This window comes from Poecilia mexicana, unplaced genomic scaffold (genome assembly GCF_051168715.1).
Source record: "Poecilia mexicana isolate PSO_F unplaced genomic scaffold, ASM5116871v1 scaffold_21, whole genome shotgun sequence".
Classification (NCBI taxonomy): Eukaryota; Metazoa; Chordata; class Actinopteri; order Cyprinodontiformes; family Poeciliidae; genus Poecilia; species Poecilia mexicana.
This window is the reverse complement of record NW_028263390.1, coordinates 20739644-20766600: the sequence shown is the minus strand read 5'-3', so window position 1 is coordinate 20766600 and position 26957 is coordinate 20739644. Positions and strand designations below refer to the sequence as shown.

The 26957-nt window shown below is 37.2% G+C and overlaps 1 protein-coding gene across 1 annotated transcript in view; it reads right to left on the bottom strand.

The window, feature by feature from the left end:
- The window catches only part of man1a1 (mannosidase, alpha, class 1A, member 1), a 119363-nt gene that overhangs the window by 80198 nt on the left and 12208 nt on the right, over positions 1-26957 (bottom strand). Inside the window, exon 2 of the mRNA XM_015004389.2 lies at positions 8249-8345. Coding sequence (XP_014859875.2) covers positions 8249-8345 — 97 coding nt within the window. The remainder of the gene's footprint in view (positions 1-8248; positions 8346-26957) is intronic.

The window sequence follows — 26957 nt, the reverse complement described above, 5'->3', positions numbered from 1 at the left end:
CATCCGACTGTCCAGGAAAATAACTACACTTTCAGGTCAATGTCAAACCCGAGCAAGCCGCACCCGATTCAGAAAAAATGGAAAATATTGTGTTGAATGCATTATGTATTAATAAGTGGGGAGAATGTGAAGTATTACCATTAATAGCTCAGAATTTAAACAACTTTTACACACAAAATGTCTTCTGCAGGTTTCACCGACTAAAATTTAAGGCTTTTTAAGACCATAATGAATGATATTCAATACCTATATTGCAACAGAAATATTTTATACATGTGTGTGTAGCAGTAGTGCCTCTCATGGATTAGCAAGAGAAGTGAGCCAGTCACGGAGATGAATGGCAATAAATTCAAACTTACCCAGGAGCTAGCAAAGATATATTAGCAGATAGTTAGCGGTAGCCTCAACCACTTCAAGTTATAGAATGCAAAGAAGTAGTCTATGTTAGGGTGGCCATTTATTGTACTGTTGTCTTGATACAATAATTTCCCCCAACAACTGTTAGTTTTATTATTTTCTGTGAGACTATCAATAAAACTATGATTAAATAAAGGAGCAGTTTAGTGATATAAATCACACTTCTTTATGCGACTGAGGAAGTGTGTTGCAACATCCATAGTATATATGAAAGTAAATAGTCCTGCCACAACAATATTTAAGCTCTGTGTTTGACATATTTATAAATAAATGTAAGACACTTTAAGGTCTTAATTTTAGAAGCATGAATTTAAGACTTTTTCAGACTTTTTAAGGATGCACAAAAACCTATGAATGATTAATAGTAGAGTCCAAATGTCCAACGAAAACAACAAAAAAAGACCTCAAGAAAGCAGGAAAAACTATTGATTTAAACCACCTTGAAAAGTTACAAGCCAGCAAATCAAAACCAGAGATGCACCTGCTCTGTATCAGAAGTATTTCAGTCAGGTAGGGAAGGAGCCGAGGCGACAGGCGAAGAGATGGATGCCATCCACGCCTCTAGCTGGATTTAATTTTAGCAGAGCCAATGAATCTACAGACTCCTAAGGCACAGGATCTGAAACAGCCTAGTCAGCTTTTCAGGATATTTGTTAAAAATACAAGTTCGGCAAAAGCCTTCAGTCACCAAACTGTGTTTAAGACTTTTAATAAAAGGCAGGAAGAGAAACGGAGAGTCTGCACTGGGACAACAAGAGGATCAACTCTGACTACTCATGTTGAAGTGGTAAAACTTAGCTTATTTGTTTATTGGCATCAGGTTTACTTGCATAGCAAACTTCACAGTGCTTTACCTCAAAAAACCATTATATCATCTATTATGAAACATTATATTTTGTCAAATGTAATCATCAAAATCATCAAGCAAATACGCATCAAATATGTTGATCAATGTTCCAGTTAGTGTGAATAAAACCCTACACAGATGGGTTCTAAGCCTTGATTTAAAGCAGGGGTGTCAAAGTCAAATGGATGGAGGGCCAAATAAAAAATTTAGCTACAAGCCGAGGGCCGGACTGATCGAATGTTCATTGAAATTTTTTTAAATGACGCATATAGTCTAGTGAACCTAATTGAACCTACTGAAAACCTAACAAATATATTCCAATATGATCAGATAAATAAAGCAATATTTTCTTATGGCTCTGTCAGTAATCTTTAATTTTCAACAGACACAACTGTAATATTTTTAAAATATAATTGGATTGAAATACAATAAAATAAAGTGCAAAACTCTATTAATCCACATATGTCAGAGTCAAGGCATTTAGATGTGTCGCCGGCGACACATCTAAATTTGCAGTACCGTAATTCCGCCACACGTAGCGCTAAGTGGAAAAATTCCAACGGTTTCTGGAGACGTTGCACTTTCCAGCAAGTATCGGGTTAATACGGTAACTTCGCAGCTGCAGCTGCAGAGAGTGTAATTAATCCGGGGGGCACTCGTTTAATAGACGGTATATTTCGGCAATAACTTGGTGGATATTGAAAGTTCCGGTTGTTATGGATACATGGGTAAGTACATCATCTCACAGAACATTTAAAGAACTACTTACAGTTCAAATAAGGAAGATATTTTTTTTCAGACGGGGTGCCGGCTTGCTGCGGTCTGCGGGCCGGTTCTAATAATAAATCAAGATCATCCCAGGGGCCGTAAAAAACCTTCTCGCGGGCCGGATGTGGCCCGCGGGCCTTGACTCTGACATATGTGATTTAAAGGAAATAAGTTTTTCAGCTGTTTTTCAGTTTTCTGGAAGTTTGTTGCAGATTTGTTTGTTGATACGGCAAGTGTCTTATTGGCCTACTGTTTAGGTAAAGCCAACAGGCGATGAATTTTAGACGTAAAAAAGCTTGGTGGAAGCTAGCTAGCATTGCTTATTAGCAGCTAGTTATCAATTTGAGTCAGAAACACAATGACCAAGTTAGAGTGCTACTCAAACTTTTGCCTGACAAAAAAATCATGCGAGAAAAAAAAATACAGAATATGAGATTAAATAGTCCTGTCACAACTAAATTTAAGACCAATAAAAGTATTTAAGGCCAACTTACATTTTTAAAATTAATTTAAGACCTTTTAAGGCCTACGTATGAAGGATAACCCCCCTCGTCCTTTAATATCTTTATTTTTTACCTGTAAAAAACCAGATCATTCTCATAACCTTAAGTTAATCCATCCAAGTTTTCCGTTGTTTTGTTGAACCGTGGACCCCTAGGAGTTTTAGGACCTACATCCTCTAAATAGCTGAAATATGCAAATGCTGATATGATTCGTCTAAAAGCGCTTCCAACTAGGGCTGAAACGATTCCTCGAATGATTCGAGTACCTCAATTACTAAAATTCCTCGAGGAAAATTTACCTGCCTCGAAGCTTCGTTAATTTATGTTTTATTAGTTAGCGCACCGTGTTCCGGCCGGGACTTCATTTGCGTTGCGCGGAGCTCTCACTTCCGCCTCTGAGTTGTTGACAAAAGCTAAGTCTCAGCGGCATAAAGTCCAATCTTCAAGATTGGCCCGTGGGGATTTTATTGATTGATGATAATGCCCGACTTTTTATCGTTTTTGGGGAACCAATAAGCATCCTTAAAATTACTGGGGAAATGCCTGGAGCATTTCTCCTCCGGGGCTGCTGGTTGAAAGCGAACGGCGGGAAGAGCGCTGAGGTGAGCGGATAGACTGAACAGGGCGGGCGGCTGAGTAGCTGATGCTTACCGTGTAAATGTAGCTTTACCGACGAACCGCACAATAAATTTCATATCCCGGTCTGAAGAAACGGGTGGCGGAGCGCATCGTACATGGCTGGTAGATGAGTTTCTGAGTGTGACCAGTGAAGGTGTCGTAAATATCCCGTATTGCTTCCCCCCGTGTTCGTCCCCCGGTCTAACGGTTCGTCAGTCCGCTGGTCTATTTCCTCCCCTCCACCCATCTTACGTTCGTTCATTCGCCCTCTCCTCCCACTCCAGGCGGCATTTCCCGTATTTTCAAACCCAAAGCGTGACAGGTTAGGTGGCAAGGTGAGTTTAATTAATCTATTAAACTCACTGAAGATGAATACATAAACTAAAAGCTGGATTGTAGACATTTTTTATAAGCATATTTGTGAGCCTGCCTCTTTGTTATTAAATTCAATATAATTTCAGATTTTTCTATAACTTTTCTTCTGGTTAACTTAGAAAGTGAGCTATTATTGTTGCAGGTTAGTTTTCTAAACTACAAAAAAGCAACTGTTAGGGATGCTCAAATATGAAAAATTGGACTGATATTGATATCTGATAGTAACACCGGTATTATGCCAGATTTACCAGTATTTCATTTTAGAATTTTTTTTAATCCGATTACTCGATTAATCGTAAGAATAATCAATAGATTACTCGATTACTAAAATATTCGTTTACAACAGCCCTACTTCCAACTGCCTATTTTAATGGTTCAAACACCAAATAATGGAAGCTGTGTTATCATTGTCACAGAAGCTAACATCTACAGTCTTAATCCTTATTGCCGTATTTGGGGATTCAATTAATCAGCACCAAGGAAAATGAATATTTGTTTTATCCAACAAATAACATTTTCCCATTTCTGGACACAAAGCATTTTAACTCTCAGAAAGTCGACAACAAATGTATTTATTTTTACTTTAATCTTTTTGTTTTGCAAGAATCATAACTTGAATACTTAAAAGCTCCTGGTTTTGTCGCTGCAGGAAACCAGATATATCCAGAAAGCAGAGCATATGTTCAATGCAGGATAAAGACGTCCCTGGAATGAGCCAAAATCCAGCTAAACACACTTAAAGTGGAAACAGCTGATGGAACAGCTGGCGTCTGAGACCAAGGAGTTTCTCTCCACAGAGGAGACGCATCCACCCGGCAGTCTATCCCATCTCTGCTGGAAACGCACCAATCCGCCACCACATTGAAAACATTAGGATAACTTATCATCTCAACAACTTCCAATGTTCTGCTGGAGAAGTCATGTGGATTTTCCCAACTCATTTCTTTGAACGCATCCTGTTGGCAGGAGAATCCATGAACTCATGCCAGAAAGTAGCCAGCTTGAGGCGCTGAGTAGGACTCCAAGCCCTCCAGACGGCCATCTGACGACGATACACGAGAAAACGCCGATCCAAGATGGCAGCGAGCCAAAACTCACAAAGAATCCAATCATTTTAAAAAAGAAACCTTCACAAATACGCCAACATCAAGATAAAATCCAATATTTAATCATATTTTGAAACATTGATGCCATATTTTCCAGCTTTCCATTTTCTACATTTCCACCAGCGAATGCCTGCATCTGGAAATTTAACAGCTGATGAACCAAAAGACCAGAAACCTAAATAAGTTTATTTTATCATCATATGAAGCTGCAGCGTATCGTATCTATCTTTATCTAGATAAATATGTGAACAAATATCTCACTATTTGGCAAGAACAGATGGATTTTGTCTCCTTCTTACCCTTAATCAATGCATAATAAACAGTAATAATGATTTATAAAGCGTTTAGAGATGGATTAATAACATGGCTATGAACCATTTTAAAAAGTTACATACTGCATCTTTAAGCATGTCTAAATAGACACAATAACTCTGTTACTTCAGAGTTTGATAAATGAAGTGTTGAGTTTATTTTGACTGTTGTGTTTAATGCCTCAGGTGTTTAATATTAAAGTTCTGATGATAATGTTGTATGGAGCAGGGGAGGTTGTGACGAGGCCCTGAGGGTGAGGAGTCCTGTTTACTGATGGGAACGGGTCTGGAAAAACAGGAGAAGAGCCTATTTACTTCTCAGAACACCAGGAGGGGAATGTAAAGAGAAAGGCAAACACAGGACTGAACAGGCTAATCTAATAATTAGTATTCATAGACCTGGATTGTTCTCTCTCTTCCTACATTTACATACGACTAGGAACACGGGGGGAAGGAATTTACACAAAGCTGATTGAATTTCCTCATTAAATGTAAGAGGTGCAGCACTAAAACAGTGTTCAGTATGAAAAAACTGGAGCAGCCGATCATATGCAACCAGAATCTGCACTGTGAGCAAGTCTGCAATGCTGGAATCACAAAGGATTATATGGGCTGCATTCACACCAGGGTTGTTTAGTCTGCTTTAATTGAACTCTGGTTTGTTTGGGGAGGTGTGAATTCTCGCTTTCTTTTCTGAAAAAGGAATTATAAGTGACAGAAAATATGTTTTAAAAAGTTGATTTTATTTCTATAATTCCTTCTGAGAGTTGTATGATGGCACATTAGAGCCAAGTTACACAAATGTTTAATTATGAGATTATAGTCATAATATTAGGGGAATAAAGGCGTAATTTTACCAAAAAATGTCTACAAATTACAAGAAAAAAGTTCATAGAGTTATAAATATCTGAACAGCTCAGTTCGTGTAGCTCTTTCTTTGAAATCAGTTGTTTCAAAGTCCTGCTGTGGATAATAATGTGCTAAAAGATTAAATATTTTCTTACCTGTAAAACCAATACCAAAGTATAATTTCACAAGATTCTCAACATTTTTCATTTAATTTGTTATTTTTTTCATGGGTTTCTCATAAAATTGCTGCTTCTTTTCCCTAATATTACGACTTTATTCTGGTAATATTAACACTTTATTCTCACATTATTTTGACTTTATTGTCATACGACTTTATTCTCATATTACTATGATTGTAAAACTGTAAATTATAACTTGATTTTAATAATTAAACATTTACAAATCTTACCTGGCCCTAATATTCCATTATAGAGATAACTTATATGTCCAAATAAATAAATAGGTGTAAAATACGCTTGTTTAGCAAAGTGGCCCAAACTGGGCGTGCCCACGGAGTGCATTGGTTAAAAAAATGAAAGATTTTCCAAACATTAAATCTTCAAAACCAAAAATTTGATTAATCTATAAAAACAAAAACAAATATATATTTTGCTTTTTTTTTATTTATTTATATTGTCTATTGAAAGTAAAGGAGAAGCAAAGTCCATGTTCATGTTCATAAAGTTGGCAAATGGCTGTTTCTGTCTTAGGAAAGCAGTGGGATCATCATGGTGCAGGAGTGAATAAAATGTGTGTTTTATAATAGTCCACTTGTTTTCCAGAGCCTTCAGCCTTTGAAAGGGTTTTGGGATGTTTACGTTTCATAAGCAGGTGATAAAAGATGTTTTGACAGGTAAGTGTCTCTTCAATGGGACGGAGAAGAATGAGGCCACGTGCCGGAGGATTTGCCTTCAGGCTGGGCTGGGCCAAGTTGTGGTTTAGCACCTTTACATAACTCCCAGACAACAAAAGCAAATGCTTAAAGTCGTGTTCCTTCAACAACTACAATACAACACGAGAATCTAAAGATTTCAGGTGCATTCAACCAGCGAGAAGTTGGACTTTCCACCAGTAAAACTGAGCTGCCTGTTGCTGAAAGGTTTACTTTATGTCCATATCTGTGTTTAGAGCTTTCACAGCGGCTGCGAGGTCAAAACACACCAACATCTTCAACACAGATTCCCCTCCATTTTCTCAACATTACACCCAAAAAAAATCTAACTGCTACAAACAACAACTAGCAGGAAAAACTGAGACCCAACTTGTGGGAGTGTTTTGCTGTTTCCTTATCAGCAGTTGAGGCCAGGCTGCCTTCTTCACACATGAATGGCGTCTTATCAGCAGAATGCAACAGCACTAGACTAACTGACACCTCTGATGCACAGATCTCCAAGCTGCAAGCAACTCTAGCAATATTCACAACAAAGATCTGCTGCAAGATGCCTCTTTCTAGGGATGCAACTACCGATTATTATGACGATTAATCGGCTTGATTTAAAAAATGGCACTTTCTGCAGATTATTTATTCAACCACTTTTTACACAGTATTAGAAATGCATTAAAAGATTATTTAATCTTTTTGAAATAATATTTTATTGCCTAAAATGCAAAAACAGCTTTCCTGTACTGAAAGACTGATCATTTGTAGTAAAGGACACCTCTGCAGCCAAAAATGTAATCTTTTTCTGCTTGAATTAACCGATTAATAACTGGATAATAAAAAGGCCTTTTGTTTTTGTTCAGTTTTTTTTACTGAATTTGAATGATTTGAAGCTAATACTTTGCCATTTGACGCCTTTTTTTGAGTGTTTACTCCAGTTAACGATTATCGACTAATAAATTATTTGACAATTACTTCAATAATCGATTAATCATTTCAGTCCTTGCTAGTAGTTTTTATTTATATGCAGTGAAAAGTAAACAACATCAGTCAGCTGCATACTTAGCTTTCCTAATTCCTCATATGCCACGTTAGGAGTTCTGGGTAGAACATATTTACATACAGATATGATTTTTTTTATCTTAAATTTAAACATTTATCGGGGGTTTTTTGTATAGTTTTGTGTTAATTACTGCTGTGAGTGTGTTGTTCTATTAGCAAATAGCTTTTTTGAGTCTCTATACTCCTGTTAAAGATTAATCTGTTACTAAGTTACTTGACGATTATTTCTAGAATTGATTAATCGTGATTAATCATTTCAGCCTTAGCTGTTTCACCATGTAAAAGCTGACAGCTGCTGCACTCATTAGCACCATAGCTGCTGACAATTGGTTAGATGCATAAACAGAATATAAATATATGATAAAGTTGACATTTAGAGGCATGCATAGACGGATGGGTCTAAGTAGCGGCCAATTTGGCTTTTAATCTAAAGGGCAAGGCTGCTGGCGGCGGGGAAACAAGATCAATCCTGTGTGTCTGTGCTGTGTGTGTGCCTGGGTTTCGCTTCTCACCAAATAGATTGCTGGAGTGGCCCTGCTTGGAGACCGGCCGGAGCTCATTGGAACCCCAGGCGTAGCGCTGGTAGCTGTCCCAGGCGTGCTTCATCATCTGACAGGTAGGAAAGAAAAGGAGAAGGGAGAGGGGAAAAAAGAGAAACGTTAACCTGGAGAGGAAATACTGAGCTGCAACAACTGATTCGTTTTAATGTGAAGTGTTAACACATCCACAAATCCATGATTCACATCTCTATTAATAGATCAGATGTTTAAAAATGCTAACTTAACCCAGCTACACTGGTGCTCTTTCAGTTTATGCTTTCATGAACTCTATTACTTTTTTACAGGTGAAACATGAGAATTCCCCTTTTCACATGAATAAACTCTAAACATTACATCTTTTATCAAACTACAAGCCTGCAGCACCAAGAAATGAATCAGTTTAAGCATAGCTTAAAACCCGACTACAAACAGAAGTTTAATCTACTTATGTTTTAAAATACTGTTGAAACTTGATATTTACAGACACTTTGTTTAAAAAAAAATCTTCATATTCTGAAAGCAAACTAGATTTTGTTATTAGAAAATCAATTTGTCTCAACGTTTGAACATCTAATCTTATCCTGCCTTCATATTTCTACTAAGGCTGAAACGATTAATTGGATTAGTCACGATTAATCGATTACTGTCAACTATTTTAGAAACTGAATAATTATTAACTGGAGGATGCCCAAAAAAAAGAAAAAACTTTAGAAGAATAGTACTGTCAGATGAGTAATTAAGCCCAGATTGTACAAAATCTAAATATTTTGCATTTAGGATTAAAAAATTGTCTGTAAATATGTTCCAGAATTCATCAAGTGGCAGTTTTAGCTTTACCTGGTTCAAAATGTTAAAAATCTATTAACCAGCCTTTGTTATCTAGCTCTTAATCAGTCATAAATTAATCAACAGGTCATCCCTACAATATACTGACTTTAAATCAAGCAGAAAGGTCTGAGCTTTTCACTTGTTGACGTTTGAATTTATTTAGCTGCAGAAGCTTCGTTTGCAACTAAACTAAAGGAATGCTTTGTTATTGTATTTTAGGAAATGTTTCTTTTCTTGCATCTTTTAACATTCTCCCAATATTGTATAAAAACAAAAAAATCTTCAGAATGCTAGTTGTTTACCTGATTCAGAATAATCAATCGATTAATCGATAACTAAAATAATTGTTAGTTGCGGCTCTTTTGCAATGTGAACACAACTTTCCAACAGAGAATCTCGACACTTGTTTCAGGCGAAGCCGGCTACGGATGCGTCCACCGTGGAAATCTAGGTTAGCCAACATCGACCCAAAGCCGTCTAGAACCTGCATCCAGATTAGACTCCAAATCCTTTTATCCTCCGCCTTCTGACAGATCCGTTCCCTCACAGTTCACCGCTCAGCTGCTGCTTTAAGCAGCAGCGTTACTGGAAGTGGAACCTCTGACTCCAATGTTATCTTGGGAAACCCGACCGTGGTTCTACAGATGTAGAGAAACAAGCTGAGCTCGGTTCCTGTTGCTACAGTCCGTCCAGGTGTGAGAGCATGATGTGCGTTCAGCTGCAGTTCTTCCCGTTACAGCTGCTGACTCAGTGTTAAGTTCCTCTTTGAAGCATCGACACATGCCGAGAACAACAATAATTAGAGGCAATTATTTGTAATGACTGGTACAAATGGTCGCCGCAGGCAGTAAACCAGTAGGTCAACGAGTCTGATAGTTGGCGTAACTCGTTGCCTGGGAAACCAAAGTTATAACAGTGAGCCAGTAAAGCTGTCAAACAATGGCATAGCCATTTAGCAAGTCACTCAAGCAGGAAAATACGCTCTCTGAAGCGTTATGCCGCCAACTCTAAATACACACAGAGCAGCTTAAAGTCGACAGGAAATCAAATGAAAGCCCTTATTTGACCTTTCAGGATATTTTAAGAGCAGCAGAGACCAAAGCCATCAATCATCAGGATGCCTACACATTTAAGCTAGGGTTCAGGAAAACTATGATATATTTTGATCACTGCAGCTGTGAATGTCAAAACTGAAGTTAAAATCCTCCAAGGCATTTATGTTATCACATCTGCTTAAAAATGACAGTTTAATCATGGAGAGATGAGTAACGAGGATAAATCTGTGGAAATCACAAATAACGCCATCATTGTCGAATAAATACACAGATTTTTTTTGTGCCCTCATTGTGTTTGCAGCTGGGCACTCGGGTTTATTAAAAGCAAACACTTTGGTGAAGCAACAGCTCTGGCGACCATGAGAGAGGAGGACGAGCCACGGCTGCTTCGACACGCGGAGGGGAAACACTCATTGATTCAGATCATTTCAAACATACTTTCAGTTCGAGTCTCTTTAGCTTAGAATATGTTACTTAAGCTAGTTAGTTGGAAATAAAAAATACTGAATCTAATAAAATATTAACTAAAGATATTTAAGGAATAAAATTAAAAAAATTTTTTTTAATTCTAATAAATTAAAAATTGCTAAATAAACTAACTAATTTCAAATATACTTTCAGTTTGGCTATTTTAGTTTAGTATATTTAATTGAAAATAGAAATTAAAAACACTGATTTTCACACAGAATATTAAATAACTACTCACAATACTTAAATAATAATTTTAAAAAATTATTAATAAAAAATAAGACTTAGAGTTACCTCAAAAAGACTGAGTATTGACATTAAATAAAAGGATTTTGGTATGTTTTAATATTTTTATATTTGTTTTCACCTCCAACAGACCTGTATGTTTTCTAAAATTCATAGATTAAAGGTGGAAAAAGTTTGAAAATTATGGTCTATTTTTCAAAACTTAAACACCTGTAATCCTAACTAAGTATATATATATATATATATATATATATATATATATATATATATATATATATATATATATATATATATATATATACATATATATGTTTATATATATATACATGTACGTACCTACTCACTTTAAATCGAACTTTTAATGAGGAATGTCAGTGCATTTGGCTGCAGACAGAAGGAAAAACAAGCTGTGTTTACATTGTGGTGCTGCAGCGGCTTATGGCGCCGCTACCGAAGGATAAATGCACTACAGAGTTACATCATGAGGGCTTCCCCTCCAGCTCCATGAAGTGAACTGACACGGTTTAATCCTGCTAAATATACGTCATCTCAGCTGTTTAAACTGCTCTCAGAAGCAGGTAGCTTTAAAGAATCCCTCAACCAGAATACGATTCTTCATAATAAACGTCTGATAAAACACAGATGAGAAAGTTTCCACAGTGTTTTTCTTTGTGCTAACCCGTATTAGATTTATTGCAGAGGGCAGCTATGTGTTGACTCTAATTGGATTAACTGTTCGGGATTTTCTGGGATTATTAGAGTGGTGGCAGAGATTTCAGACTAGGAATCGCTCTGAGCACATCGGTGCAACAGTCAGATCTACGGAAGATTATGTCATCTAGATCCAGACCCGTTTTCACCACAAAACAGGAGTGACTAATCACCATCGCTTGGAAACAGTGAGAACCAGGAAGAAGGAAAATATCCTGCTGATGCCACCGAGTTCTTACAACATGCAAGATAACTTTCCGTTTTCAGACGGAGCTTGATGTTGGCCAAGGGGATTGTTTACCGTCCGTGTCTGTGTTTACGTTTCCAGAATTTAATAAACCTCCCTCACCCCCCCAGTCTCTTCATGTGGAGAAGGAAAAGAAAAACAGACCATCTGTAAAGACTTTACTGCATCTTGATCTCATCCAAATCTCAAAGAGCCAGTCCTGCAACTTTAAATAGGCCGTGCGCAGCGGCGGACACACACATGGCCTTTTATGGGAAGGAACGGGAAAGTTGAGGCTGGGAAGAAAAAAATGGCTGTAGTTCAGAAACGATGAGGTAAATCTGAAATGTTTTAGGCGAATCGGGAGACAAGGACTGGCAGCTCTGAGATCAAAACGCATTCACGTGTTTTAGAGAAAGATGCCTCTCTGCAACCCAATGCCATCAACCTCAATAAAATAAATAAGTTCAACACAAAATCAGAAAAACGACTTCTGGTTTAGGAGTTAACCCCGGACTCTGATCAGCAGAAACTGATGGCAGCCAAAGAAAACAATGTTGATCAATGTTGACGTGCTGCGGCGTTTCCGGAGCCAGGCATAAAAAATACATGACTCGTTTTTATTTGGATCGACAGAAAAAAGTCAGAACCCAGTTTTTATACATTTCATGTCCATTGATCTTTTCACTTTAGATTTATCAAAAAAAAAAAAAAAAAAAAAAAACATTTTATTGCTTCGGGTCTAGATTGGAGAGCATCTGAACATTTCAGTCCAGCTAAACAAACTCATGTAGGCAAATGTTCTGTAAAAAGACAACTTATGATTTTTCTTAATAAATATCTGTAATAGTGTTATTTTTAAAGAACTACTATATTGTTAAGGAAAACATAAAACCTTCTTCTATGAAATGTAAACCAAACCACCAAATTTCCAACCATATGACTTTTATGAGCATAATCCTGCCACCACCATGCGTCATTTTGCATGTAATCCCAATGATTCTGATTTATTACAATCTAAAAGACTGTACAGATTTTATTTAGGAGTATCAGAGTATAAATGCATAGCTTCAACTTTCAATTTCTGATTGTAACAAATTTGTGTGAAACCTGCTTTGCGACTTACACAAGGCGCCGTATAAGGATGAGGGAAAAGTGGACATAAATCATGGAACAAATGACTATAAAGTGAAATTTTATCTCAATCTGACTCCAGATGTGCATAAAAGTTGTTTGAAGGAAAGAATTAAATATTCCTGACAAACAGCTTGATAATTAAATACATATGTGGTTCATCTCAACCAATCTGACACCAAATATAAATTTATCCTGGTGGTAGACAAACTTTTCTGTTTAATATTTCTAATCAATAATGGCTCAACTTTAATGTGGCCAGTTCAGTGATAAATTATAGTCATTAGCTTGCATAGAAAAGCTGCTATTGCAGGTATGAATGCTCTAATGTCAGCATTAATCAATCAATGAATGAGTTAATAAATGAGCCATAGTTGGAGACTTTGGACACATCAGGACATTCTTGATGTCAGCCGTCCAAAATATGTTGTGGTTGAGCGGATAAATGGTCAGCAGCTTAAATTCAGTTATGTTTTACAATAAAGACACAACTTTGGTCTTATATTAATTCAGCATTCTGGTTTAGTGTCAATATGAATCCCTATGAAATTAGCCCAAATGACAAGTGTGCTGTGACAGTGACCCAGATAAAACCGTCACTACAGGAATAATTCCCCTGAAGGCCGGCTGCTGTTCAGTTCTGCAGGATTTTATCACAGCAACTCATTTCCTACCAGAAGAAAACCTCAAACTGAACAAAAACTCACAAAATAATTTTTTTTCTACATCACATGTTCTTGAGGATAAGAGGAGGATGGTAATTTCTACCAATTAAATGCTGAAATCAAATTTAAGACTTTTTAAGACCATTATGAATAAAATTTAAGACCTGTATTATGAAAGAAAATTACAAATTATATATATAATAGTGCCAAGCACCTTATGGGTTGGAAACAGAAGTGAGCCAATGGCAAAGAGGAACAACCAACTGACAGATGCAAAAGAAAAAAAGCTAGCTATATAGCTAGCTGGGGTATATTAGCAGCTAGTTAGTAGTAGCAACAACCTCTAATCACAGAACGCAATGAAAATGTCTGTGTGTGATTCAAACTTTTGCTTTACAAGAGGAGAATAAACTACATAGAATATACAAGACTAAGTTTAAGACCTGTGATTAAAATATTTAAGGCCAACTTACAAATGTTTAATGAATTTTGAGGTCTGAATTTTAGAGCCATGATTTTAAGACTTTTTAAGGATGCACGGACAGTCTTATGTCGTAACTCATCATTCAAGTACTGCCTAAGAGTCATCATGGATGGTGATATCCAGTAGCAGTCACGGTTGCAATGAATCTGAAGAAGCCTCTGACTGAAGATGACTGTCATGACATGCTAACAGCTCAATATCTGGGCAGCAGTGACAATATTCCACACTAATACATCCTGGATGGTCAACAAAAGTTACCTCATCTCTGCCTGGCTGTTGGGGTCAAAACTCAGGCAGAGAGATGTTGGAGTAGGGGATAAGATGATGCTCCTTCTCTGCTCTGCATCCATCAAAATCTTCTTGGATTTGATATGCTAATCAGCTACTCCCAGATGTAAAAGAACAAGAAAAATAACACTGTTGCTTTGGTTGCACAGTCTAAACTGCCTAAAGAAAAAGTATGAGCAAAGATCCTTCGAGCTGTACAGCATCCAAAACCAGCGGGAATAATTGTCCAAACATGCAGCAACTCGACAAAAAAATACGAACCGAAGTCAACAAAAAAGAACAAATCAGGACAGAGCTGCATATTTTACATTCCCCAAGTCGCTCATATTTGCTACAATTGTATTGAGCATTGTGATTAATGTGGATGGATGTGGCCTCACCCTGTTGTCTGCAGACAAAAGACTAGTTTCCGACTGACTTTTGTAGGCAGTTCTGCTGCAGCTGTGAGACTCCAAGCTTTTGTGAAAAATATTACATATTATTTTCGACAAGCATTTTGTTGAAATAAACAGCACAGCTGTGTCTGCTGAGTGGATGAAGTTCAGAGATTTCCATCTGAGTTTGAAAAGCATATTTCACGTTTTGACAACTCGCAGTCTAATCACCCAATATAAAAAAAAACACAATCTACATGTAGGAAATCTACCAAAGCCAAACTCCATATGTGAACACAGCAGCAGCAAACAGACTAACAGACACAAAAGAAGCTGAGATTAAATATCTTTCAGAATATAAATGTTCTGCTGCATTTGCATCTCTACTCCCGTTTTTGGTGACAAAATAAACTAGTTTTTTTTAAGGGCTTGTTCATATCTGCTACTGCTTTCTGAGCTAGAAATCTAGGGTTGTGTCCACCTAGACAAGATATATTTACAGTTGACTTCTGTAATTGTTGCATGACCTTTAGAAAAAGAACATTTAAAGCTTAAAAAAAATATTTGCTTTAGAGAATTTGTTATAATTTTGAAAGGTCTACCCTTTAATATTTATTTTTAGACTTTAAAATCAAGAAAAACGTAAAAATAAATCTTTGCAAATCGGGATATTGATATGTTTTCCATGTTGTTTTTTGTGGAAAATTGTTTAAAAACAGCTTCCAGCCTAATAAGATAGTAGATCTAAATATTACATATATATTCTGGCACTTTTCATCCTATCTGTTGTGGAAATTCAATTAAATTTGATTGGTTTTTATTAGTACTAAGTTTAACATTGATCAACATATTGGTTGTGTATTTGCTTGATGATTTTGAATCTGGCATTTAACAAAATGTAATGTTTACAGCTCGTTTCATAATTGATGACTGCGTGATGTTTTATGACGTAAATCAGTTTGAACTTCCTTGTTGATGAAAGGTGCTATAAAATAAACTCAACATTATTCCATTAAAAACTGAAGAAACCGCCAAAATCCTAGATTTCAAAACATTAGCAGATTGTTTCATATTTTTACAAAAAAGCACAGTGGAAGATTAAAAGAGCTGCTAAAGTGAACTGGACTAAAGAACTCAATTTGTTCCTTTTCTGGTCAGAAATTAAACTTCAACACAAGCCAGTTTATAAAAATACACATTTAGTATTTTAGCATCAGCTGTAGAGATTTGGCCTTAATGAAACCAATCTGCTGGCAACACTGTAAAAATAAACCTTACAAGCTAGGTGCTAATGTATGCGAGTCGTCGGCCGGCGCCTGGATAATGCATTCACGACGCAGCGAGCGCAGGGATTTCTCCTGCTGCATCAAATGAAAGAGACATTTAATAAAGATTTTCTTTCACCCTCTGATTCAGACCACGAGCTTTGATTCATAAAGACCTGACAATATTTATTTCCACAGTGGGTAAACCATTATTACTCCATTTGTGCTGTTCACCACAACAGGCACATCATCATGCAGGCAGCGCAAAGGACACGACCGGCTAATGAGAGGCGTGAACATGAGCCAGCATGATGGAAAATGATCAACAATGAATAAAAAAAGTCTTTTTTGATGTAAATGTTGTGCTTTAATGAAATTTTATTGAATAATTTAATCGATACACCTTTTGAGGTTGAATGCATTTGCTGACTGGTTGACAAATGTAGTAAAAAAATAATGTATGAAGCTTGTTAGGAACAGTGTTCGTCCACTTTTCCCAAAGTAATATTTAAGGATTTTTCAAGGATTTTTCAGGTAAGTTTTCAAACTTTTCCAGCACCACGTGTCTGTGTTTTTATTAGTTGTATGAAAATGTCTGGTTTGAGCTGAAAATAAGGTTTTCCAAATGTAGGTCAAATTGTGCTTTATTACAAAGCTGTGCCGTTTGAATGTCAAGGACTTTCAAGGATTTTCAAGAGAAATCAAGCACTTTCCAAACCTCAAATTCAACTCAAAATAATTTCATCCAGGACAGCACATTAGAAAATGTTACATATTAAAAACAGAGCAGCCGTTTTGTTTTGCTTGGTTTCCTAGCTACAGCCAATTGCTAATTCAAGTAAGCAAGAAAATTCAAGCACTTTCAAGGATTTTAAGCACCATGTAGGAATCCATGAAAGGCTGAGTGTGTGGATCCATTTAAAATCCATATTACTTTTTCTACTCCATCATAAGCTGACAGCAAGACTTCTGCAGAGCAAACAGTAATACAGAGTGTGACATTTTTAGATCCATACGAGGTTTTTCACAGTGTCCTTTTCATTTCATTGTGGCTTTAATGTCATAAAATGAAGCCCAAAACACTGTTTTTTCCCCAAACCTCCCAGCTGTGTGGTTGGCTTTCTCTGGCTGTATCAAAATTCATACGCATGCATTTATTGACTCGACCTTTCTCGTGGTTGTAAGGAGCAGCCAAACTTGGTTTGACCTCGCCGCTTCACAAAAGGCAAACTAATGAAGACTTTGTGAAAGGCAAATCGATTTTTCTCTACCTCCCTCCATGTGATCCATCGCCCGCTTCGATGCGGCGGGCAGGCAGGCGGCGGCGGAGCCCGAGCTCATCACTCATTTGTTTAACAGGTTGGCAGGGATGAGGACTGAACAGCAGATAATGCCAGAAAATACACACCATGCTCCATTTAAATGGTTCGAGCCAAGAAAACAAGTAACGATCGGAGGGAAATCAGGAAATTGCACATGACGGTGATGAAATTAAGATTTATCTCTGCTTCTTGACATAAAAATTTTTTTAAAACACAACTTTTAGTGATAAAATGAAGTAGTTTGATTTAGTTGTGAAATGATTATTCATGATTAATCAATTGTTGAAATAATCGTCAACTAACTCAGTAACCGATTAATCGTTAACAGGAGTATACAGATTTAAAAAAACAAAAAAAATTCAGTACAGTAATTCAACGAAAACTAAACAGCACTTAATGCCAAAAGAAGACACACCGTGCTGTAAACATGTTTTACCAAAAACTCCTCAAGCTTCAGCTTCATCTGGTTCGTATTCATTGAAGGAATGCCATGTTATTGCATTTTAGCCAATAAGTTATTTTCTTATTTCAAAAAATAATTTGTTTGCATCTTTTAATGCCTTTTTAATATTGTATAAAAAAGACATATGCAGTTAAATAAACAATGTGCACAGTGTGCCATTTTTTTACCCGGTAAATTAATTAATCGTCAGAATAATCAATTAATCGCCAACTGCAGCCCTAGTTGGAGTTACTGCACATTTATGTTAACAAATTCACTGAATAGACGTGAAGCAGCAGCAAAGAGAAGCAAACAGGTGGTAAATGAATTCAGTCTTAGATGTTCGCCCACCACATGTCATCAGAACAACTTAATGTGCCTTTGAAGTTCCTACAGACTCTGGAACGCCACAGCAGAAAGACGAACAAATTATTTTCTCTTATTTAGTCTAAAGTCTTTTTTTATTATTAAAGAGTTGCTAACAATCAGATGGAGCCCATAAATGAAAAACAAGCAAACTAATTTAACGGCAATTTGCTCTTGTGGTTGTCTCTTCTGTTCTCATTTTCATCCACAACCTGCATTTATTTTACCAGGATTTGATGAAACAGTCTAAAACAAAACAGTGAGTAGTAAATACACATCCTATAACAGTCTTTGCTAATCAAAATCTGAAAAGTGTGGTGTACATTGCACATCCAGAGATGTAGGGTGTTTTGTTTCCACCAGACTCAGTTCAACTGGGGACCAAATTTGCAACATTTATAACATTTTCAGCTTTCACACTGCACTGTGCAAAACCAAACTGATTGAAAAACCTGTTCTCCTCCTCGCCTGTGGGGGCGCTGCAGCAAGAACCACAAGAAAACCTCTGAAGAAGAAAGGAGCGCAAATTTTCATGAAATGTAAACAAAAAGGGAGAAGCAGCAAATTTTAATATAAAAACTATAATCCATTTTTGAAACTAGTGCTAGACTCTTGTGTTTGTTTCAGTTGAATTTACCCAGAATGCCCTGTGCTTAGTCCACTTCCTGCTTTTGGTTCACATACCCATTCGAACTGAACCAGAGTTCACTTTAGTAGGTGGGTTTTTAGGCACATTTTTGGTCCGCATTGGAGTTTGATTTTGCATTGACGTTGGATGGAAAACATCTTATTTTCAATTTAGGTCTAAACTTTGACTAGGCCTCTAAGACACTTCTACTGTAGGAAAGGGTTTATGTTTTGGGTTATCGCTTCATTGAAAGGTTAAACTTCTAACAGATTCTCCTCCTAGATTTATCTTGACATGGTTCTCTGTCCCTGTTGAAGACAAGCATGATGCTGCCACCGCCATGTTTCACCAACAGGGAGTCTTTTTATTAACCAAGAAGACTTGATTATGTTTGGAAAAAGCCAAATGTGTGGAGCTTTACTTTCTTAAAGTAAAGTTTACAACATGCTCACTATTATAAACAAACACCCTTCTATGGACTCAGGCTATAAGCTGCACTTACATCAGATATATTCAACACATCCTGAGTACAAGTTAATTATCAGCATGTATTATACCACTGACAATCTGCACTCTCCTTCCTGCGATGTAAAAGGGTTGCTGCAGCACGGCGGCTGAATTATTTAGCCGATGTTCGTGGTTTCTTCCTCTACACAGCAAATTGAAGCAGGCTGCAGAGAACCACTGCAAACATGGAAACAAACCACAACTAACTGGAGCTGAAGCCACTGGGGAAGAAACACGGGGCAGATAATAACAGGGAGGAACCAAGAACAACAACAGATAAGGGCACCCTTCATCGTTTGGATAAAACAAGAGCTGTCACATTAAAACATGAAGGAGGGGGTCAGGAAAAAAGAAAGGAAGGAAGGAATCAACCAAGGTAGCAAGAATAGACACAAGGTAGGAAGAATTAAATAAAGAAAAGAAGAAATCACCCGAGATAATGAAGACATAAAGAAAAGAAGGAAGGAGTCGCCTGAGGTAGAAAGAGAGTCCGTGGTTTTCTTTGCATTGCGCAGGATGCTATGCTAACCTTTGCAGGATGCTACACTAATCATTGCAGGATGCTACGCTAATCTTTGCAGGATGCTATGCCAACATTTGCAGGATGCTATGCTAACCTTTGCAGGATGCTACACTAATCTTTGCAGGATGCTATGCTAATCTTTGCAGGACACAACACCAACATTTACACTTCGCCAATTTTCAGATGGTCAGGACGCCACACTAACATTTCCAGGATGCCCCGCTAGGCACAGCAGGATGCTACGCTAGTCATTGTGGTGGAGATTTCCTGTTGCACAAGAAGTGTGTGGTTCAGTTGGTGAAACAAAGCTACAGATGGAAACAGCACAAGGGCATTTCTGGGACGGCTTCGCCAACTTTCAGACGGTCAGGAAGAGAAAAGCTGCTGCAAGATCAACATTTTCTCTTTTACTGTGGTCATAAATATTTCAGCCTTTCTATTTCAACATGAATGCATTTTTTGAACAATACTTCTGAGCTTGTTTGTCTCAGACTCAAACCCAGTGAAGCAACATTTCAGCTCCTAATCACTTGCAGTGCATGCCCACAGGGCAATCCTATTTACTTAATGTGTAATTACCAACAACTTAAGTAAATCAGAAGCTAATTAAACAAAATTGCAAACACAATTAAAAAGAATGTTTTTTTCTTCTTCCAAGTATATAAATCTCTCGTTATGCTTCATCTGCAGCTCAGTTTGTTTCCTCAAGGATGAGAGTATACATCTTACTTATGTCTAAATATTTACCTGTTAACAGATTTAGCTTAGTAACATTCTTCCAGACTTCACTTTTAATCTTTCATGTTCTTTTAAAGATCTGAAAAACTGAAGTTTATTATTTATTTATGTCAGATATTTCTACACCGGATAGGCTGGACGGGCAAAGAATGAATGAATGAATGAATGAATGAATGAATGAATGAATGAATGAATGAATGAATGAATGAATGAATGAATGAATGAATGAATGAATGAATGAAGGAAGGAAGGAAGGAAGGAAGGAAGGAAGGAAGGAAGGAAGGAAGGAAGGAAGGAAGGAAGGAAGGAAGGAAGGAAGGAAGGAAAAGAAAGGAATCACACAAAGTAGTGTGTAGTGAAGAATTAAATTAAATCATATTATTCCTGTAAACATTTTCCCATCTTCAGCTGCTTCTGACAACCAGCCATCTACTTTAAGAACTTCTGCTTTTCTGACACACCACTCTCTAGCAGTTAGCACTTCTCCTCTGCTTCCTGATGCAGTTTCCATGTAAAACAAAACCACAACGCCTCATTATTTGAATTATGTAAACCAGGAACTAATAAAACAACCACAACTACATGACATCAGCAGCTGCTTCAGCAACCACAGCTCTGTTCTTCACACAAACTAGAAACTGTTCAGGCTCCTGTACACCTGTGGAAACGTCCGAGCCTATAGTTCCCATCCGGATAGAAACAGAAAAGCTGATCAAACATTCAGCATGGCAGAGGTTTCAGTTTTAACATTCCAGCCCTCGCGTGGAAAAGGGGCGAGAAGGAAGCATGGGGAGATTGAAAAATAAATGGAGTATGTGAGTGACAGCTTGTGATTCTGGGTATTAGACTGAATTGGATTAGAGGAGAGAAAATCAGCCAACCATAACCCCTGTAGTACTTGAGACGCGCCAATATTGAATATCCAAGAGGATTCCCCTTCAAAAGGCGACAATACTGGATGTAAATATGCCAACATGAAGAAAACCAGCTCGACTTCTCCCAGGTTTAACTCTGAACAGGCGCCAGACAATAAATCAATAACATACATCATGATGGACACATGATCGGTATCGATAGATAACACATCTGACAGAATATGCAATAATGTCACTGAACCGCACAGCATTCTGGGAGATGTAGGAAGAGGAAAGGCTTTAGCTGCTCAACCTCTGAAGTCTAGCTGAGCTATGCTGGTGGAATCAACTAACTCACTCATTCTTTGGTTACCTAGCAACACACTCATTCTTTGGTTACCTAGCAACAACCTGTTGAGTAACTTTCATGCAGTTTCATGCTTTAAACCATACCTCATAGCTGCTTTAAAATAAATTATGGCGTGGAATGAAAACAGGAAAGGTCATGCCACCAGTCTGGCAGCATTTCAGACATTTAAAATAAAAGAATAATCAATAATTATTGATACACAATTAGCAATATCAACTGATATGAAACAATTATATTGTGGTAAGTTTTTGTACCATCTGCTTCATAATGCTTCGATTTGTTTTTGAATCGTAATAACTGGAACTCTGATCAATATATTTGATGTATTATTGATCATTTTTATGATGGCACTCAACTCAATTTAATGTTTGTCACTGGTTTCTCACTGCCTTGTTGCTGAAATGTGCTATCCAAATAAACTAGATGAACTGATAAACTCAGAAATGGGTCAGTGTCAAAGCAAATGGCAGAAATAAAACAAGACAAACTTAACAGCATGGTAACCCAACGCTGGAGGAATGTGACCGGCTAATATAACACAGGGAGCTGGTATCAAATAACCCAACAGGAGTTTTACGGCCTAATAAAGGACACTCATCATATTTCACCACACCCTTCATACTATCCGCTAGTAATGCGACACTGCTGCGGTCTTCAGTAAGCAAACTCAATATAACGAACATTTTGATTACAGCTGGATAGACACTGATACGTCATGTTTATTTCCAAAGCAAATTTAAGCAACAAGGCATTTCAAAGTGCTTTACACCATTAAAACAGTACAGAAATGAATGCAACAAGTAATAAACATTACATAATTAGCAATGTTCCGGTTACTATTAGTCAAAAGCAACTCTAAACAGTTGGGTTTTTTGTTTTGAATTAAAGGAATTCAGTGTTTCAGCAGTTTTGCAGTTTTCTGGAAGTTTGTTCCAGATTTGTGAACTGAAACTAACTGAGAACATATTTAATCGAGTTCCTGAAGCTAAAATGCTAGTGCTGGTTTTATTACCATTTATTGGTTGAATCCTGATTGTGATGGACTTACTGTTGAGTGAATCTGACCTCTGACCCCCACAGAGGTCAAGATGGACAATAAAACCAACCTCGTGGTCTGTTCAGTTAAATCTGTGTAATTGTATAAAGACTTGTTTCATATACACGATTTGTTTTGTAAAATGGGAATCACATCTTGTAAAAACAGTTTGCTCTGCAGTAGAGAGGCCAGGACTTGTTTTTAAAAACAACAAATAGCATTTAAAATATAAAAAAATTCTACTTTTTGAATTAGATGAAAATTCCTTTCTCTTAGTAAAAAGACAATTGTTAAAAAAAAAGAGCATTTATGAAGCACCAGGTTGCTAAGTGGTATGCATTCATATTTTAATTCCCTTTTCTGTCGTTCCTCTGTCCAGCTAATTGTGAAAAACGGTTACAAAGCCTTTAAAACAATAATTATTGCTAAACAGCCTAAATTTAAAGAGACATATTCCACTTCATCTCTTGAAATAAAATCCTCCAAGTTACAGATCTACAAAAAAAGACATCATCATGTCACAACTGATTAATCTCTGCAATGTTTCCAAATATGAAACCATCAACTACGTCTGTTTCTTTAAGTGTTGCAATTATTTTATGCATCAATCCACAATATGGCTGTTCTTCTACTAATACACTAATTGCTTTTTAACAGGGTCATGCATATGTAATGCCGGTAGAGTTGCAGCTTTATGAAACAGCAGACTAACTGCACACTGACCACTCTAAAACTAAGAGCTACAACAATTTTACACGGCCGTTAATGTCATTACTGGTTTGTTGATTTGTGCATTCCCCCAGAACCACTGGAGGCTTTGCTGCCCAGTGTTTATATCACTGTTTTCAGCAGGGAGAGCGCGAATAATCCTGCTGCAAAAGTGCAAAATGCAAAACATGTGCAACTCTCTGTCTCTTCATTCTCCATAAAGCTCACATTCAGCAGTAACATTTATAAAGAGAAGCAAACAAACAGAATAAAAGACGCTTCTAACTTCTGTATTTTTCCTTAATTTTAAGAACAAGTCCACTAATATACATTATTAGGATCATAACTATGATCACTAACATTACATCATCTAAAATCAGCAACTTCTCTATTTAAAGATGTAAAAAGGAATAGAAAAGAAGACTTTTTAAGACTTGAGGAGCTGTTTTACCTTCTTTCATGTACCAAATATAAAAATATAACCACAGGGGAAGCAGGTCCATTTATACAGCAGGTCAAAGCCTGTAGTGTATTGATAAAAACTTAACAGCTTATTTTTGCTGAAAAAGGTCAGGCTATACATAAAGGTGGTGTGAGATAGTGAGCAGAAATTGAAACTCTACAACACTTCCTCTTTTTGCAACCTTTACGTCCACTTCAGATTTTTTTTTTCATTCAACGAGGCCAGCGGGTGAACAACGGACTCCTCTGGAGTTTTTCCCTTCGTCGCATTAAATGCATGTCTGCCTGTTTATGTCTGGCTGTGACGGTTGGGCAATGAGCTCCACAGAAACTTAAAAGCGAGCTTTAAGTGCAGGAGAGCGAAGCCGACTGAGCCGTCCAACAAAGTGATTTGCTGAGGGAGTGAGAAAGGTTACCGACGACTTGTTATTGACATTTAATTTAGCCAACTTTTTCCAGACACCACTTCTTTTAGTCTTAGTCTGGGAAAATTGAGGAACTAACTTAAAGCTACCGGTCAGATAGGTTTGTGAAGATGTATAAAATTCTTGTTTGACGTAGTTTTTAATCTATGCAACATGTCATGTTTAGGGTTTTTTTGTAAATCGTTATTTAAATCAACATTGAATGTACCGTCCCAAAAAAAGCCAATTAACTCTAATGACATCACACGAGGTACGAGGCAGCTCAACAGAGCTTTGGTGTTTGTTTTTTGCGTTTTATTCTTCCTTTTCCTTTTTCTTTCCTTGTACAAAAATTGCTAGATTGTAAACATAAACTTCCATGGTAGTGCCAACACTGTTCTCAATGTTTTTATTAAGGAATATTAAGGAATATTGATATTAATATCAAACATATATTTGATGTTTGAACTACTAAAGCAGGCAGTTATAAGAATAAGATAAGTGGCTGTAGTTGTTAACCTTCAAAAATATCAGGGTTAAGCAGACTTACCGTCATGCCAAATTTTGCAGGACGATAAATTATTGCAATAAACCAGAGGTTCCCAAACTGTGGGGTACGCCCCCTAGGGGGGGCGCCGTGTCATTGCAGGGGGGGGCGCGGGAAGCCGTCTGGATGAAAAAAAAAAAAAAACATGAACACTGTATGCGCTGGGTTTTTACCTTAGAATGGCCAACTCTCTGTTATTTCTATGTCAATTTGATACAGTAGAGGCTTCCACACTTCCCATATCTGTGTCCTCTGTCACTTTTATCAGCAGTTAAAACTGTTTAATCCGTTGTTAACATGTTGTAACCTGTTTTTCCGAGCCGCCTTTAAACGCAACATGAGCGCTACGAAGCTCGCGCTGGGTTTCCACCTGTGAAGGAGACCTGCTGCTGCTGTGCGGAGCTACGTAGGTTTGTGTTAGAATCACGGCAGCAAACCAGCAAAACGCAAAGAACTTTTCACAGTTTTTCCCTCCAAACTAACCGACTGAGTTGAGTAAAGCTGTTGGATGCAGGTAATGTTAGCTAAAAGATGACTAGCTAATATCAATACAGAACCTTAAGCTTAACAAGTACCTTGTAGGCTACCGATGTTGGTGTCTATTTTCAGCTACATACATTCATTTTGCCCCCAAAAAAGTCGATGGAGAAACTGGAGGATGTATCAGTTCTGCACACTCCTGCTCAGATAGATTTAAGAAAGCCTGTTCCTTTCTTACAAAAAAAAACATGTTCTCAGTTTAGTAGGTGCCTTTAGCTAAATTTTTCTGTAATAATTATGTTTAGGACTAAAGTATTGCTATTCTGTTTAAGTAAAACTAGTTAAAGCAGTTATCTTTAAGTATTTTTATCAAACATACACCATAAAATGTAAACATTTATTTACTTCAAACATTAAATATAACTGCAGTTCTGAGTTCATTTCACTCGGTAGATTACACTAGAGTTCAGTCTCATCAATTCATCTCCCCTCAGGCTGCCTCATGGTTTGAACTTTATTGAAAAAACTAGATGATAGTATTGGTGATCCATCGTATTTGTGTTGCCTAAAGCTTTCCAAATCAATGCTCAATGACTATGTGAGAGGAGTAATGAAGCTGGGAGAGTAAATCCAGCGACAGCAGTGAGGAGTTAAATGTGCCTCTGAGATGGTTAGTCCAAGTAGATAAAGCTTAATATACCATCTAGGTTTGTGGTGTGAGAGATTGTGGGGCTCGCCTGGGGCTCTGGTTGGACATTACAAAGGCTGAAACACACACACACACACACTGAAAGACACACACAGTTGGAGTGTGTATGGAACAGGAATCAGTCAGTCACACCTAAAAAGATCTCACACAGCGAGTAGGCAACATAAAAACCAGGAGAAGAAGGATTTTAGTCATCCTATCTGCAGCGTGAACTCGAAGATTGCCTGAAAGCCAGACAATGAATTAATCAATCTGCATTTGCCTTGCGAGAGGCCTGCAGCAGAAATCCATACTAATGTATGGATTTAAATTATCCACAGCTAGAGGGCTGTCCATTAGGACTGCATTTTAAATGAAGATGCACCAATCAAAATGTTCCAACCCAAATCCAACTTTAAAACAAAATAAAATACAGCCCAACTTCACAAGGTTCTCAGAGTTTAAATTAGATTTATTCTTCTCACAAATTTTGGTTAAAATAAATGTGTATTCATTAAAAACTGTCATGTTAGAAGACCTCCAGCAACTTCTAGTAAGTCTAACATGTTTACATTTTATCAGAACACTCAAACGGATTAAACACCTTTTTTAGTAACAGTAATAATCAGGGCCGGATTTAGAAGGCTGAGGGGCCCTGGGCTGGAGCCAGGTTTGTTTTGGTGCCCTGTTCCAGAAAGACATAAAAAGATAGTTTATTCATACAGATCATAGACATTTAATAGATAGATCTACATATTTGCAGGTATGACTTGATGGATGTTGCTCCGAAAAAGATAACTAATTACTTTTGAGTATTATTTAATAAAAATTCAACATGTAAAAAAAAACATGAAAATGAGCTC